General features: G+C 53.4%; 5 protein-coding genes across 5 annotated transcripts; 4 read left to right on the forward strand and 1 right to left on the reverse strand.

Moving 5' to 3' along the window:
• Window positions 1-2,295: 2,295 nt before the first annotated feature.
• Window positions 2,296-3,765, forward strand: NCS54_00526300 (BHLH domain-containing protein; the record flags this gene model as incomplete). The annotated part of the gene is made up of 2 exons (XM_053150775.1): window positions 2,296-2,368; window positions 2,465-3,765. The coding sequence occupies 2 exons, from the start codon at window positions 2,296-2,298 to the stop codon at window positions 3,763-3,765; spliced, it is 1,374 nt and encodes a 457-aa protein (XP_053006750.1).
• A 1,257-nt stretch (window positions 3,766-5,022) lies between these two features.
• NCS54_00526400 (DJ-1 protein-PfpI domain-containing protein) lies at window positions 5,023-5,877 on the forward strand (the record flags this gene model as incomplete). The annotated part of the gene is made up of 2 exons (XM_053150776.1): window positions 5,023-5,652; window positions 5,701-5,877. 2 exons carry the CDS (start codon window positions 5,023-5,025, stop codon window positions 5,875-5,877), a joined length of 807 nt encoding a protein of 268 aa, XP_053006751.1.
• A 1,474-nt stretch (window positions 5,878-7,351) lies between these two features.
• Window positions 7,352-8,982, forward strand: NCS54_00526500 (Hypothetical protein; the record flags this gene model as incomplete). The annotated part of the gene is made up of 3 exons (XM_053150777.1): window positions 7,352-7,354; window positions 7,407-8,619; window positions 8,669-8,982. The coding sequence occupies 3 exons, from the start codon at window positions 7,352-7,354 to the stop codon at window positions 8,980-8,982; spliced, it is 1,530 nt and encodes a 509-aa protein (XP_053006752.1).
• Window positions 8,983-9,335: 353 nt separating this feature from the next.
• NCS54_00526600 (RuvB-like helicase) lies at window positions 9,336-10,867 on the reverse strand (the record flags this gene model as incomplete). Its single annotated transcript, XM_053150778.1, has 3 exons — window positions 9,336-10,527; window positions 10,576-10,802; window positions 10,859-10,867. 3 exons carry the CDS (start codon window positions 10,865-10,867, stop codon window positions 9,336-9,338), a joined length of 1,428 nt encoding a protein of 475 aa, XP_053006753.1.
• A 1,129-nt stretch (window positions 10,868-11,996) lies between these two features.
• Window positions 11,997-14,405, forward strand: NCS54_00526700 (Hypothetical protein; the record flags this gene model as incomplete). Its single annotated transcript, XM_053150779.1, has 3 exons — window positions 11,997-12,182; window positions 12,306-12,345; window positions 12,409-14,405. The coding sequence occupies 3 exons, from the start codon at window positions 11,997-11,999 to the stop codon at window positions 14,403-14,405; spliced, it is 2,223 nt and encodes a 740-aa protein (XP_053006754.1).
• Window positions 14,406-16,026: the final 1,621 nt, after the last annotated feature.

Consider the following 16,026-nt stretch of genomic DNA (forward strand, 5'->3'; position numbering starts at 1 on the left):
TCGCACCCAATTCCGTGTATGTGGGGGAGCCAGCAGGCACGAAATCATCCAGAAGCACCTCGACGAACAGGGGAAGCCAGCCCCACGACGAATTTCGGCCCTTGGACGGTTTTCGGCTCTTCTTCCTTGCCTGGATGCCCCGTTCCCGTTACAGCATGGTTCCTTTGGAAAGTCATTCCGTACCAGGGAGGAGGTCTTGCTCCCCGAGATGTCATGGAGGTGGTCCAAGTGGGAGCCATTCCCCTGCTGGCTGTCGCTGGTGTCATGCTGGCACGGCCCGATCATGGTCATGGGCTGGTCACGAGACGACCCAGCAAGCCATCAGACCAGGCCCAGCTAGCCAGCCTTGACTGACGGGCGGCAGAGGCGTGTATGGAAATTGAGAGTTGGTTCTTTTTGGCGATGCTTATTCAGACGGGATGGCATAACCTTTTGTCTATCTGCCGGCAGACGATAGTCCCGGGTCAAGTGACCAGACATCTACCGCGTCTCTGCCTATCATCAATGCTACACCAGGATGACTCGACCTTCTCCAACCTCTTTGTCGGCAAGTAAGAAGCCCGCCCGCCTGAGGAGGTCGTCAATAAAAGGTGGCGGAGTCGCCCGAGAGCTTAAAGAGCTGGAGCCAGCGCCTGGTTTGCTACTGGAGCTGAGTCGTGAGAGAGCTGTTGCTTGGCAATTGGGAAGCATGTGATTGTCCCCTAGATGCATATTCAAGCCAAGCAAACACCAGTAAGTAGGTACGTACGTCATGGCAAAGTCTCACTCCATGTTTCGGCTGTGTCGGGGGACATGTTGACGAATTCCGGCCGCTGCAGTTTAACGATATCGACTCGGCTAATAAATCTTGTTTCTTTCTCCTGGAAGGATCCCTTTGCTAGATGAATAAAGATTGATCAGAACTCGGCGAGACTCTTAACAAGGGCCAACAACTTGGAGACCAGAGATTTTTAGTCGACGTCGAATGTGGAACTTGGTGGGAGATGCAGGTGACCTTGCGACCCAGGGAGGGGGAACATGCTCTGTCAGGATGCAGCGCCAGGTTGGAGGCGATGTAGACAGTACTTTTTCAACAATCCGCTGCCAAGTTCCGAGGCTGCTCCACACGGCTGAGTCTTCAAAGAACCTGCCCAATTCGGATCAAAACTGGCCAATGGGCCCGCTGCAGGGGTCTAGGTCGCCCCTTCCCCAATATGTCCGGTACGCACCGCCCAGGTACTGGGTACCTCTAACCTTGCAAGCCCTGCCACTTGCCCATAACGCTCCCGTCGACACAGCAGGTGCAGGTGGGCTTTCCGCCTTCCACCCTTGCTTGTCCAGGCCTGGCCTTCTTCCTCTACCCACTCCTCCTCCACCTGCACCACCACCACCACTACCACCACCACCAGCTCCATCCATCCCCATCCCTCCATCCATCCTCACCTGGACCCTCGCTGCCACCCGCTCCTCACGCAGCCCTTTCTCCAGCCCTTTCCGGCGAAAAGCGCTTCGTTGTTCTAAGCATTTCAGCAAGAGTAACATCAGGCTCCAGTCCCGACTTCTTGTCTGGGACAGTGGATGTGATGTGATGCATTGGTGCAGGTCCTAGCACATGCGCCGTCCCTTCTGTTCCTGTTGCTCTCTAGTCGCTCTTCATCCTCACTAGATCTGCATATACCATCTTCCACGTTTCTTCTCTTCCACAACCGCAAATCGACGCTCCTTCTTCATCCACTCTGCCTACATAGTTGCCGTACTCCTGGAAACCTCGTCCATACCTGCATCGACATCAACTACTTCGCTCCTCGCCGCAAGCCCACCACCGCATCTGGATCAAGAAGTCTAGCTCAAGCCTCCCCAGTCGCCAAGCACCCAAGACTACCCCACGAACCGCGTCCTGCCGCAGACGAGTTCACCTGATCACCCTGATCTCTTTCCGCGCCTCTGCCTCTGCGACTCCAAGTTTCCAAGCTCCTGGCTCACTGTCGACTCTCGCCCAAGTTGCCTCGCCCTGCGCTTTGCCTGAGGCGACATTCAGTTTTGTGTGCCTTCTCATTTTGAAGGCACCTGCCACTTCCGTCGTCGCGCTTGTATCATGTGTTAGGCACTTACTCGTAACTCGATCGTTCCTGGCACTTGCACGCTTCATGTTTGACGACGAACCACGTTCTTTCTGCTATCGAATTCAGCATCTCTGGCACCCATCGCCCATCGCCATCCCGATTCAGCAGCCGCACCTCTCCCACCGACTCTGGCCGCTGGCATCTATCCCAGCTCAGCACATCGCAAGAACCCCGATATTACAAAGACGCACCCATGCTCGCCGTACAGCAAGCTCCGAGGATGGGTTCGTCGCAGCCGCCCTCAGATCCTTTTCTGCCTTTTGGCTGTACGTCAACCAACTGCTCGTCTTTCATATCCAGCATTGTCTTGTTGCTTCTCGAAGAATACGCGAACTGTTTGCTAACTTGGAATGCGACTTTAGACACCCTCGACTCGACTCAAGATCCTCCTCTCCCCGATCCGCCCGAGCCCGCACCCGGTGATCCGCTCCTAACAGACAATGACAACAGACTCCTGGACTCGTTCTTTCAGGACATCAATGCTGATCACTACAACATGCCCTCGTTTGGCGAGGGACTCAACTTCAGTGACACTTGGCTTGATCTTCCACCACAGTTTATGGGGACTTCAACTACTTTCGGCCATCATCCAGGCTCTTCCCTTCCTGAACCGACAGGCCAAGGGCTTCCCAATAGCCTGGGCGACTTCCATGGCATGATGCCTATGGAACCGAACATGATGCCGCCGCCTCCCCCACCGCCACCTCAGTCACAGCACCAACTAGACCACCAACTAGATCATCGACACACGCCCGACGACGTTCTTCATGCCGCCGCGACGCTGCTTCATAACGGATCCGCCCAACGGCAAGCTTCTAACGGAGTTGATGCATCCCTGCAACGACGGATGACTGCCCCCCTAGTGGGACACCTTCAACATCAGCCACTAGAAGAGTTTCGTGAAGAGCATCGACGCAGTGTAGCGGCCAGTGAGCAAGAGCACTACCCAGACTGGATGTCGGGACCACAGGAAAGGCGTCAACATCGAGCACCACCGGCTGAGTATCAGTGGGGATCTGACGCGAATTTCAGTCGAGTCCAAGGGTACATGCCAAATTCAGAAAAGGAAACGGCGGAATCTTTGACCAAGGAGCAGCTCAAGTACCTCGAGTGTTTTGAGCCGAGCCAGAGCGCCGATAATACGCGACCCAGCAGCCCGGTCCATACCAAGATGGCACCCCCTCAAAATAGGTTGGCACAGGTCGTAAAGCCACCGCCAGAGACAGACGCGCCGCCGCGCAAGAGGCGGAAGAGCCGGAATAGTAAGGAAGGACCGGACGAGGATGCACAAGACGAGACAACCACACCAAAGTCGAACAGGAGACGAAAGTCCAAGTTGGAACGGCTAGGCTCAACATCTTCTGGGCCGACAGATGAAGTCTCAACGGGCAAACGTCGAAAATCCATGGCTAATGGGGCCAAGGCAACGCGGGAGAACCTTACAGAGGAACAAAAACGAGAAAACCATATACGAAGCGAGCAGAAACGACGAACACTCATTAAGGAGGGATTTGAGGACCTCTGTGACCTCGTGCCTGGGCTCCGTGGGGGTGGATTCAGTAAAAGCACGATGCTGACAATGGCAGCAGAGTGGCTGGACGATCTGCTCAAAGGAAACGAGGCGCTGTCAGCTCAACTGGCGGCTTTGGAAGGAGGAAAATAAAGCCGGTGATGCCGGGTGTGGCGGCTCTAGCACAACGATGGTGATGACATATTTTGGACTGGGGGGATGGGATAGGATGGAATGGACTAAACGGAATGGCAATTCCGGAACGGATATGGCGTTGATGAATGGGACTGATGAAATTTCTACATGGCGGGGGGCTCGTGTCTCAGTCGAGGGGTTCGGCTGTGGACATTACCTATTGTATACCCAAGGTGAGAGGGAGGGCATGGTGTAATGGCGGTAATCATTCGTCTTGGGGGTAGAGAGGTTGGCTCAAATGCCGTGTTAAGGGGCGGTTTGATGGAGTACACAGTTATATGGCATGGCATGGCATGGATGCCTGATAAGGGCGAGAATGAAAGCTGGAAGTTCAATTACGAAGGACCTAGAGTCTAGAAGGCAATGATATGAGATACTCTCCCGTCGACACATGACGGTTACCTACTCGGTCTGCCTGCCTGCCTGTTTGGTTGCTTGCTTGATGAAGGATTGCCAAGGAGGATGGTGAAGCGAGCCTGGGGCAATCCTTCAGTTGACGGATGGATGCAATATGGCGATTCGTGGGCTTGGGGGGCTGAATTAAGCTCGCATAGTCGGTGCAGAAACCTGGGGCAAGGCTTGCAGCAATGTATTTCTCCGATGATTGAACGGATCATGATTTATGCAGTTGACTCGATTTTGCTAGTTTGTGAGTGAGGCTATGCGTGGTGTTGAGTAACATCAAGCGCAATTGGTGTTGTTGAGAGCTCAACATCTGAGCATGTTGGCTTCAACATTGTTTCTGGTCGTTATACAAAGGTTGGAGGATAAAGAATACACAAGTAAAGGCAGTGTGAATTGAGTCGCTTAGAGCCCAAATTTGTTGCAGATTCATCCTCTTTCGCGCGCGGCAAGACAAGGTAGCTTTACAGGCCTAGTGTTTGATCGACACTATACCCGAGTTGAAGGATCTGGACTGTAATTAACCTCAGGTCTGGGGGGGGAGGGATGATTGGTTCTCACGATGCCTTGTACGACGGAAGAACTGTTTGTTTCTGTTTGCGATGCACAAAGGATCAAGATTGGTAAGCCTCGAGGATGGATGCGAGGTTTTGAGAAGGTTTTCTTTTGCAGGGGATGGAGGGCTGCTTGAAGGTGAGACATGGACCTTTATCAAGGTATATATTATCTGGATTGTACTCTCTCTAACAGTTAAAAAACAAGCAGGTCTCTATCCTTTCTGTTCTACATTGACGCTGGTTGTCATTCATCACCATGAAGTTCTTGTCCCCTCTCGCCGGCGCCCTCGCCCTCTTCACGACCGCCTCGGCCTCGGTCATCGCGAACCGCAACACGGAGCAGACATGCATCACGCCCGGAGCGATCCCCGACCTCAAGGGCTCCGACATCCGTAATGTTGGAGTTGTGCTCTTCCAGGCTCTCGACATGATTGACGTGTTCGGGCCCCTGGACCCCCTACAGCTCGTCTCGCTCAGCGTCCAGCAGCTCAACCTGCACCTCATCGCCGAAGCGCTCGATCCCGTCTCTACGGCGCCCGTCGCCATGAACAAGTTCAACTCGAGCTTCTGGCCGACTATTCCTCCCACGAACACGTTTGCCGACGATCTTGACCTTGACCTTCTCATCGTCCCTGGCGGACCGGGAGCCCGGAACCCGAATCTCAGCGCAGTGACCGACTACATTGCCAAGATGACGCCCAAGGTCAAGATCCTCATGACTATCTGCACGGGGTCGGGCATCGCGGCGAGGGCGGGCGTGCTGGACGGACACTTGGCTACTACCAACAAGAACGCGTGGGCGACGATCAAGGCAATGGGGCCCAAGGTGAACTGGGTGTCGCCGGCGCGATTCGTGATTGACGGCAAGATCTGGTCTTCATCGGGTGTAAGTCTTGTCTTTTCTAGACTGAGTAAAGTGTGTTGTTAACGTTAGCAGGTCACCTCTGGCCTTGATCTTATCTTTGCCTTTATCGAGACTTTCTGGGGCGCTCAGCAGTCGCAGCGGATCGCGAGCATCATCGAGCATGTTCCCCGGGCTGCGACGGATGATCCGTTCTCACAGCATTTCAACATTACGCCCACAGAGGCTCAGCCATGTCCCAAGGCGTGAGTTTTTCATACTGGGTGGTGGTGTATCGCTGAAAGGTATTGACCACCTAAAAGTGTCGTTTCACTGTGAATATTTGCCAAGGGCTTTAAAACGTAGACGGGATAGAATTAAAATAGAAAATAGAAACGACTTGCAAAAGAATATCGGAAAGTTCGGGCTTGGTGTTGCATCTCGTGGTCGTCTCTTGTATCATGGAATGTGGGCCATGGCGTACTCAGCCTCAGTCCAAGGATGGGCGATTACGTAGCTCGTGCTTTGAGACAGGTGACAAATTGATGAGATGATGGGCAGGGGGGCGAGATAGAGTGCTGAGTGGCAAGTACATCGTTTGATTCTTATGTAGTCGACGGAATTAGTATTGTTTGTGGTGTAGCTATGGTTAGGGGTTGTCTTGACTGTTGTCGGGATGGAGATACAATGTTGATGAATGCTCATCTAAACCAAGTCAAGAAGCTTTAATTACATTACCAAGACTCTTGTAAAATGCCTCAATCTTCAGGTATCTTTAATGGATGCCTAACAAAGAGCGGATGAACTGCACCTCATTAAACAATCTCGTGTCGAGCTAGAGAAGAGAAGGGATCCCAGTTGAGCTGAGCATCAAGGCATGCACTAAAGGTCTCGGATAAAGTGTCAATATCCAATAACCAATCGAGGGAGACGCAACCGGGGGAAAGTGACGTTTTCTTAATTCCCCGCGCTAACCTTGTTCCTGCCACACCTTAATTCGAGCACATCCAACTCTTTTTACATCGTATCCCCAAATAGAGTCGAGACAGAACCATAAGTTTTATACAACTACAAAAAGGTCATTGTGATCGTCCATCATGTTGCATTCACGGCACTTCTGCGAGCTGAAGCCTTGTCTTGCCTGGCTGGCCACATGGGATGAAATGACCCGCCTCGCCAAGACAGGGTCGTCGTGGCCTTGAGAGGGATCGTCACACCACCAGAATCCTTCGAATCGAAGATATGGAGACAGAAGATGGGTCCTGAAACATCCTCTCTGCACCTTTTCTGCGAGAGGAAAGCCATTCTGGGCGGAACTGTCCCCCTCTGCTAAGCCTCCCTCGCTTGCCAAGTTCCCAAGACCAAGGCCTGACAAGCTTGCCAGGAAGCCAAGTCCAGAGCCAAGCAAACGAGTACGTATGCTCGGGCTGGCTCCAGCCATACATGTTCGACCGCCCAGAGGGCTGTGTAGATCTACCAGGGGGGGAAGACTGGTCCTCTCGACTAACACACTGATCAATGTCACTACCCACCCGCGTATCAAGGTTTCCATGGCGAGCACCCCCGCAAGTTTTTTATTGAAAATGTCACCCGTAGCCCGTCTACTTGAGTCCGGCGGACGTTGTAAATGGCGATCTCTAATGGGGCAGCACGATACCCAATTCCTCGGTCTTTACCTGCTTGAGAATAGGTTTGCTCGTACATTGTTGCACAACGAGTTTGTTCTGTGACACTCGAATCAAACATGGTAAGTCCTCTATCGCAATCTTTCTTTTATATGCAAACTAACCGCGGCTCAGCGCGACGATGAGAGATATCCCACAGTGGTCGATCCACCTCCGGATCACTCCCTACCAGAAGTGGTCACTGGTACTCATGTCGACCCTCATGGGCGCGACAAGGTCGTGAGCGACATACAAGACCCCGGGATGATTCCAACATATGATGACGCGCAGAAGGAGGTTGCCGGAGGAGAAAAGGACACCAAAGACATGGCTGGGGCTGCCGGTGTAGGAACCAGGGGCGGAGAGGCAGCAGACTCTATCGACAAAGGCCCTCGCAGAATCTTTGGCATGAAGAGGCGCAAGTTTTTGATTGTGCTTGCTGCAGTCATGTTCATGTTGGTTGCCGCCACCGTCGGTGGTACAGTAGGCGGCATCCACGCCAACAAGAGCGATGACAACGGCAAGGAGGACGGAGGTGGTGGAGGAGGAGGGGAGGGAGATGGAGGAGACGACAATGACGATTCAACACCGACTACTACAGATACTGGCCCTGTCCCTCGAAAGACAGGCCCAATTGATGCCGACGAGCGCTTCCTGGCAGCCGTTGTCGCGGCAGACGACGACGACGAGAACTTTCAGGTCTTTTACAACGACCTCAACACAACAAACATTCTCTACCGCCGCATGCACGACGACGATGGAGGCGCCGAGCACACTCTTGACCTGGATATCGAGCCCAACTATGGCACGCCTCTTGCGGCTACTCTCAGACTCGCTTCATCTATCATGACTACTCAGCTGTTTTACGTGACGACAGAAGACAATGAGACGCAGATCGCACAAGTTACTCTCAACTGCGGAAACCTCAATGCTGACGATGATGATGGGGACGATGACAACGACGATGACGGCGACGATGATGATGATAATCAAGCTGGTGGAACTGCGAACAGCGGCACAGCAGCCTGCGCAGTCACATCCAACTCCATCATCTCGACAAACCTCACCAACGGCGTCCACCCAGACTCCAAGCTGGCAGCGCTACGTCTGGGCAACGACTCGACCCGTGTCTATTTCCAAGCCAGCGGGACAAACATCTGGGCCCTCAACGGCGACGACGCTGACGCTGAAGGATGGGTTGGCTCTAACCTTATGGGCGGTGTCCGGCCTGGCTCCTCTATTGCGGCGACGAGGTCTAATGCGACCGATATACACGTCTTCTTTGTTGCTAACTCGACTGGATGGATGCGGACATTCAACTATACCGATGTCCTCGGCTCCGATGATTGTAAGTCATCTGTGTATAAGATACAAGACTCCTTGCTTACTCCTTGCAGCTCAAGTCGTTGATGACCAGCCTGGCTCCTCCTGGCGAGCATCAGCATTCTTCGACGCAACCTATATCCCGTCCCTAAACTCGTACCGCGTCTTCTACACGAATCCTTCATCCGGGTCTATCATATCGTACTTTCGAAGCGGCGCCCAAGCAGATTGGAGTTCAAACAGTGACAATGCATGGGGTCGTCCAGCAAGTGGCATCACGGCCGTAGGATGGCAGGACAATGTTCGCCTGTTCTACTACCAGAGCGGTAGGTTGACCATGTCGGCCAACGACGGCGATGATTGGGAGGACGCAGAACCAGTGGCATGAGGTTTCGAATAAGGAGAGAGAAAAATGTTTGGTGAAAAACATGTACGAAGGGCGTTCTTGGAGGACTTATACCAGATAATCAGGGGCAAGGAGGAGCAACATGGTGTGCCCTTTAATGACACCACGAGATATGTGAACATGTATTTTTTATATCCCATAGAAGAATGACCACCTTCTTTCTTTCTTGAACACTCTTTTTTATAGCTTTAGACGCGCGGGTCCCATTCTACGCCAGATCAGTATGGTACAATTATCCCTGACACTTCGCACACACCCTTGACCACTCCGCGCACGCACGCACGCGTCAACGTCCCAAATTCCCTTAAACGCCAGGCTCTCCTCGCCGACAAAATTTAACTGAGATCCATCTTCTCGCCGTTGCCCGCAGCCGGTGCCGCACCCGCAGCCGAAAAGTCCACGGCGCCCGTGTTGCCGATCAGCCGCTTCTCCGACTCGCTCACAAACTTGACGCTGCGCGCCGGATCATAGAAGAGCTGGAAGCTGCGCTGCACATCGCCAATCTCGACCTGCTTGGCCCTCCGCTTGGCCGACACGAGCTGCGACGTGGTGATGAGGTTGCTGGCGTATCGGAGGCCTGCCTCTTGGCCGATCTTGGTCAGAAGCGCAAGGGCGTCGGGGTGGACTTCAATCTCCTCTTCTTGTGCTCGGATAGAGAGGATCTGCCTAATCTCCTCGGGGTTGTACGTGTGTGTGTTGATGATGACCACTCGGTCGAGGAAGTCCAGAGGCAGACCGTGAGGGCTGCGGTAATCGGTGCCACGGATGCGCGAGTTGCCCCGGTTGCTGGCCATGATCACCACAGGCGCCAGGTCGTCCTCCAGGGCCCGGTTGATGTATGAGAAGCACTCAATGTCGAGCATGTGAACTTCGTCGATGAACAGGACGCCGGGGACGATCTCGGCCTTGCCCTCCTCCTTCCACTCGCCGACCTTGGTGTTGATCTGGTCTCGGATCTCGCTGCGGATCTCTCCTGTGTCGCCCGAAAAGAGGGCCAGGAATCCCTGTGTCCTCGAGTTGATAACATCAATCTCGTGCAATGTAACAGTGTGCACCACCTCCTTGCGCTTCTGGATCTCGCCATCAGGGCACTGCAGGAACTTGGTGTCGACGCCCATAGCATCGTAGTCGCGTGACCGAGCGTAGGACCGGCCGAGCTTGGTGATCTTGCCAGAGGACTTGTCGATTGAGATGATGTCGCCAGCCATGACCCGCTCCTTGGTCATGGCATCAATCATCTTGCTACCCATGTCGTAAACAGCCTCCATGTCGGTCGTCTTAATAGTCAGTTTGCCCTGCTTGGCGCTGCCCGTAACGCTGCGGTCAATCTGAATCTCCACAACCTCTCCCTCCATGATCTCACTCTCCTCCTTTATCCGGACGCCGATCGACTTGCGGAAGGCTTGGGTAAGGGCTTCGGTCTTTGACATCTCGAGGGAGAAGATCTCTGACGATGCAAGGGTTGTAAAGGGGACATCGGGGCCGAGGGACTGCGCCATTCCCATTGCAATAGCTGTCTTTCCGGTGCTTGAAGCATGTCAGCGCGCGTCACAAAAACAATGACGCTGAACCAACCTGGGAGGACCGGCGATGAGAACTGCGCGGCCAGCAATCTTGCCATCCTTGATCATCTGGAGGATAACGGCAGCAGCCTTCCGCGCCTTCTCCTGTCCAACGAGACCCTGAGAGGCAGCTCTAGGTTCTAGGGTTGTAGCATCGACGCCGAGGCCGCGAATGTGGGAATGGGCTGCGATGAGATTCAGACCTCGAAGGTCCTTGGACTCTGACACAGTCATCACGGGCTGTCGTGTGCATCGTCAGCGCTCAATCGCATATTAAAACAAGTCGCAATACTCACAGCAGCCATCTTGTCGCGTGTTTTGCGCAAAAAATGTCTGGGATTATCAAGGGTTGTGGTGCAAGGCTATGTCAATGACAGAGGAAGCCAGCAGGATGAGGCTGGAAGCTCACGAGCTCCTGTTGCACCTGGGAAAAAAAGGCATGCACGCGGCTCGCGCCTAGCTGCGCCACATTCCTAGCGCGCACCGCCACATCTCCCAAGCTCCAATGTCTCTTACCTACGGGATACCTAAGTCAGTGACCAGTGCACTGTGCACGGAAAATCGTGGTACCCCTTCTGACTTTGCGGATGGAATAGACACCTCTTGTGAAACCCTGGGGATTCCACCTGTTGGAGAAACAAAAGCGCCATGCGTTGTTTGTTCCACAGACCGGAGCCCAACATGCAGCTTGCCTGTGCAAGGGTCTCTAGGCTCGTTTACAATGTCACTATTGTATTAGTACGTACTGCAGAAAGCTGGCAGTCTCAATGGAAACTACCTACTACAGTAAAGGCTAGCCGAATTAGATTACACGGCAACCTACTCGAAACCTCATTAACCGGCAATGACAAGCCCAGATGCACCTCCCCACTCTCCGATTGCTCTCATACGATTCTACAAGCAGCCAGCCGCAGCTTCCTCCATGGTGATTCCATGACGGCTAGGGGAGGGGCCGCTGGATGGATGACGGCAGGTGCGAGGGACCGCACTGGCAGTGGCGGCCAGTTGGCGCCTGTCTCGCTCCCTAACTCACAAACCGTCCACCTCCACTGAACAACGCTTCCCACCTTTCTTTGTCCTGTGTTTTCTCTTCTCCCTTTTCTCTCTCCCATCACATCACCATCCATCCAATTTCCTCCATGCGCTGCTGATCCCCTTGCGATCATAAACAGATCCTTCCTACATTCTGGATTCTTCTCTATACAAACTTTCTCCACAGCGCGACGCGTTCATCGTTGCTCGAGCTACGCCCACAGTCTAGCGCGCATCTAATCCTCATCCCTCCCCCACTGTACAATATCAGGTTCCTGAGATATTGCCCCAAATATTCATTATTGCACTACCAATCTCCCTACCTTTTTCTTTGGTCATCTTCGCCTTCATTCGCATTGTTTCGCCGGATGTTGGCGCTCCCAATACACTGTCAGTGCCACGATGGCGGGCGTATATAGGCGACCAGATAACAACGATCGCCGAAGATCCTCGGATTACTACGACCGCCGCGACGACCGTGAACGAACATCTAGAGACGTCGATTACCGCGATCGAACCTCGGATAGATTCCGCCGCTCCCCGCCAGAGCCTTCCTCAAGACGTGGCTCATACGAACGAGACGAATCGGTGCGCTCGCGAGACAGGGACAGAGACAGGGACAGAGACAGGGACAGAGACAGGGACAGAGATAGAGATTCAGAAAGGGACAACAAAACGGCCCATGAATATTCCGTCATATCTCCTGTCGAGAGATCCCTCTCTCGGAATTCCAGCAATGCCTTTGACCAAGGTCAGTACACATTGATGCCGGGACAAGGACACGACAAGGCCATGGCTAACTCGCGCCTGGCAGGGTCGAGGACACCGTCGTCCGCAGCAGGCGGCACATCTGGGCAGCGCATGCACGCCTCTGATGCAAAGCCATTAGCAGAGCTACTGACCGAGAGCGTCCACTGTCGCATGCAGTTGCACCGCGTAGAGACGAGACTCAAGCAGGTCAGAGCTGACCTGGAGCGCACGCCTACTAGGCCTACAGACTTTGCGTCAGTGGGCGAAGTGCTCCGTAAAGAAGTGCAAAGCTGTGAGATCGGCCGAGCCAAGTATAAGCATCAGGCTGAGAAGGCCGACCATAGACTGCAGTCAGCTCTCGATACCTACTTGAAGAAGCCACAGGCCGCAAGCCCCAACAGTCAACCAGGTGCACAGTCGCCACAAATTGGCACATTCCCTGGCCTCGATGCGCGACTTATGGAACTACAAAGGTCGACCTCTACATTGTTTAACACACAGCTGAACACCGAAATTGGCAAAGTCAGGGAGTCCATCAAGACACAGAATGAAACCAACGGGTCTGAGGTTCAGGAGTTGAAGGCTAATCTCGACGAGGAAAAGCGCAAGAATCAGCTCTTGGAGGAAAGGCTCGATAGGCTCGAGCGCAGACTCGAGGGTATCAACACAGGCCAGGGTATCCGCATCACAGCAATCGATGAGAAGTTCGAGAAGAGGATATCATCCGATGAACAAGCATTACAGAAATTCCGGGAATCGACCGAGAATCATTTCAAACAGCTGGCTGGCCTGGGACCTTCTGCTTCAGCACCTGTTGCACAAGTCGACATCTCAGATCAGGTCAAGACAGCTGTTACAGAACAAGACGGCAAGATCTCGACTCTTCAAGGCCAGCTTGAGCCCATCCTTGAGAGCATTAAGCGACTGGGGGACAAGTCAGAAAACCAGTCCTCTCAGCTCTTTACGACCAAGGATGTAGATGAGGTTGTGGCCAAGGTGGAAAAACTGAAGCAGATGCTTGAGGACCAGGCCACAATCGCAGGGGAATACCAGCAAAAACAAAATTCTCTAGCCGAGGATGTCTCCTCATTGCAATCCACTATCAAGGAACAAGGGGAAAAACAAGACTCTCTTGATGGCATTGCCTCCTCTCTAGGGTCTACTATCAAGGGGCAAGGAGAGAAGCAAGAATCCTTAGCAGCGGACGTTGCCTCGCTACGCACTATCACGTTGGAATGGCCAAGTGAGGAACTAAAGCAGCTTCTGGCAGAATTGCCACCAGCTAAGGATTTAAGGGGACTTATCGAAGACCCGCCAGTGCCCAGAGACTTGAAACGTCTTATCGATGAGATGCCACCAGCTGAGGACTTAAGGAAACTTGTTGCAGAGGTTCCTAAGATAAGGGAGTCGCAGGCACGCGCGAGCCCTAGGTCTTCTGAGACACCTATGGCAGAGGAGAAAGTGTTGCAAATTATAGAGACCAGGGTCCAGGGAGTGGAGTGCATATTAAGGAAGGCGTTCTTTGCGAAACTCGGGGAGTTGGCCAATGGATTTGGGGAAGTCATCGATGGAGAACGCAACAGGGTGAAGGGGCTTGAGGCAGGTATCAAGAAGTTGGACGAAAGGGTCTCAACACTCGAACGCACCGTGGAGTCGCACGAGTCGGGCGAGTCGGGCAAGAGGGGAGTTGAGGAACTCTCGGGCCGTCTGGATAAGAAGTTTCAGGAGCAAGCTGTCGAGATAAACTCAATCCGGGGTAACATCGCCGGGCTGGGTCGAGAACTCGAGACAGTGCGCGGTGCCTTCAAGGGAGGGCTCGACGACGTGCAGATGCAGTTGACGCATCTCAGCGACTGGGCTAACAACCTAAGCACCAAGAACTGGTATAGGGAGGTGGTGCAGCAGATCCAGGCTCATGTACCGACGCACGTCCATGGTCAGCTTGATAACATCTCTTCGCGGCTGGAGGCGATTGAGAAACGGTTCAACGACCCTGAAAGCTCCAACAAGAAGCGCAAGGTGACTAACGGAAGCCCGATGGTGGTTAACGGCAACCATTGAGGTCGGGGTGGCTTTTTTTGTTGGAGACGTGTGAGTGTGGCGGCGGTATGGGTGTGAGCGAAGCCTCGAGTTGGCGTTCCCATTGTAGCTTATGGTTGCTTTGTTTTTTTTTGGAAGCGGCTGAGGAGGAAATTGGGAAAAGGAAGGATATTGGCGGAAAGGCATATACCCTCATCATGAATACGGCGTCGCGTGAATATTCAAGCATTGTCGACTGTAGGACAAACCAAGCGTATGTATGTTTCTGTGCCATGTTTCTTGCTGTCTCGAGCAGTTGCGTAGTGATGCAAGTGAGACTCTGAACGCGAGGATGTGAGATGAGGTTAGAATTGAGCGGGTCCGAAGGCGGCTCTGGCTCGGAGCCGAATGATGCGCATTAGGATGCAGGGGAAGCGACGACGGGAGTGAAGGCGTAATAGGATTAGGCTGATCAATGAGTTGGTAGAGGTGGAATTGTGCACATAGGGTTTCTGATGCCGTCTTTGTTAGGGCCCTAGTGTAAGATGCTAGCCTGTGTTTCTTTGATGAATGCGAGCACAGCGCAGACCTGACAGGGCACGTGAGCAGACAAGCTCTTCTACCAAGACAATGGGTGCATGGGCGAGTGCCGCTGCACGTATGGTTCGAGGAGAGAAGGTGGTGGGTGATGTGGAAGGTGAGACGATCGCCAATGTGCGAGAGGTGGAAGACGCATAAACTCAATGGGGATAATAATAGAGCATCGGACGATGAGAAGAATGTACCATTTTAGGATGGAACCTAACATTGTTTCGTCTCTTTGATCCTTTATTCTCGGCGTACTTTCTGCTGTAAACGGAACATTGGCGCTGGGTTGACACTGTAAATGCCCGCGAGCGTTGTGCCCGACCAAACAAACAACGAGTCAGCCATTTCTCGTGCTGCATACACCCGAGCCTTTCTCTCCTTCCGTGTACCTATTTCACCACCCTCAAACCAAACCTTGATTGACCCATCAACAGATACAACAACAAAAACACCATCATCATCATCATTCAATCTCAGCACTTTCCGTCTCAAATCGTCTGTCCACCATCACAGGGTAAGTAACTTGACTGACGTGCTTACCCCAAGCGCGCCCTGTCATGGCTCACGCCAATGCCGTCAATAGCCCGCTAAGAAAACGTGAGACAGACACAGCCGGCACCCCTTGGTCTCCCCCTCAGCCACACACGGGACCTGCCCAGACTGAGGGAGCCACAAAAAAGTCCATCACTGGCTGACACTGACACTACTACCGCCATCTACCGCTACCACTGCCGCTACAACTCTATCGCTACAGGGCCTGGCCTGGCCTGGGCACTCAGCACCTGCACCTCCACGCCCCTTGTCTCTCCTGCCGTCGGGTTCCTGTTTCCACCTGGACGCCCTCGCCCTTCTCTGGATCCGGGGGGAAACAAAGCGACCGACCTCAACAGACGAGGCCAGGCCGAGACCACTTAACTTCCAGGTACGGTACGGGGTGACTGACCTTGTTCATCTCCATCGCGAGCCGCATCAACGACGCTCGCTACCTGCATATTTTCCCTTCTTCCTCATTCCCCTGCACAATCGCTCTCTTTTGTCCAATCCCATACCATTGTCGGCCCCTACACGGAGCTTC

The sequence above is a fragment of the Fusarium falciforme genome, chromosome 4 (assembly GCF_026873545.1).
Source record: "Fusarium falciforme chromosome 4, complete sequence".
Taxonomy (NCBI): domain Eukaryota; kingdom Fungi; phylum Ascomycota; class Sordariomycetes; order Hypocreales; family Nectriaceae; genus Fusarium; species Fusarium falciforme.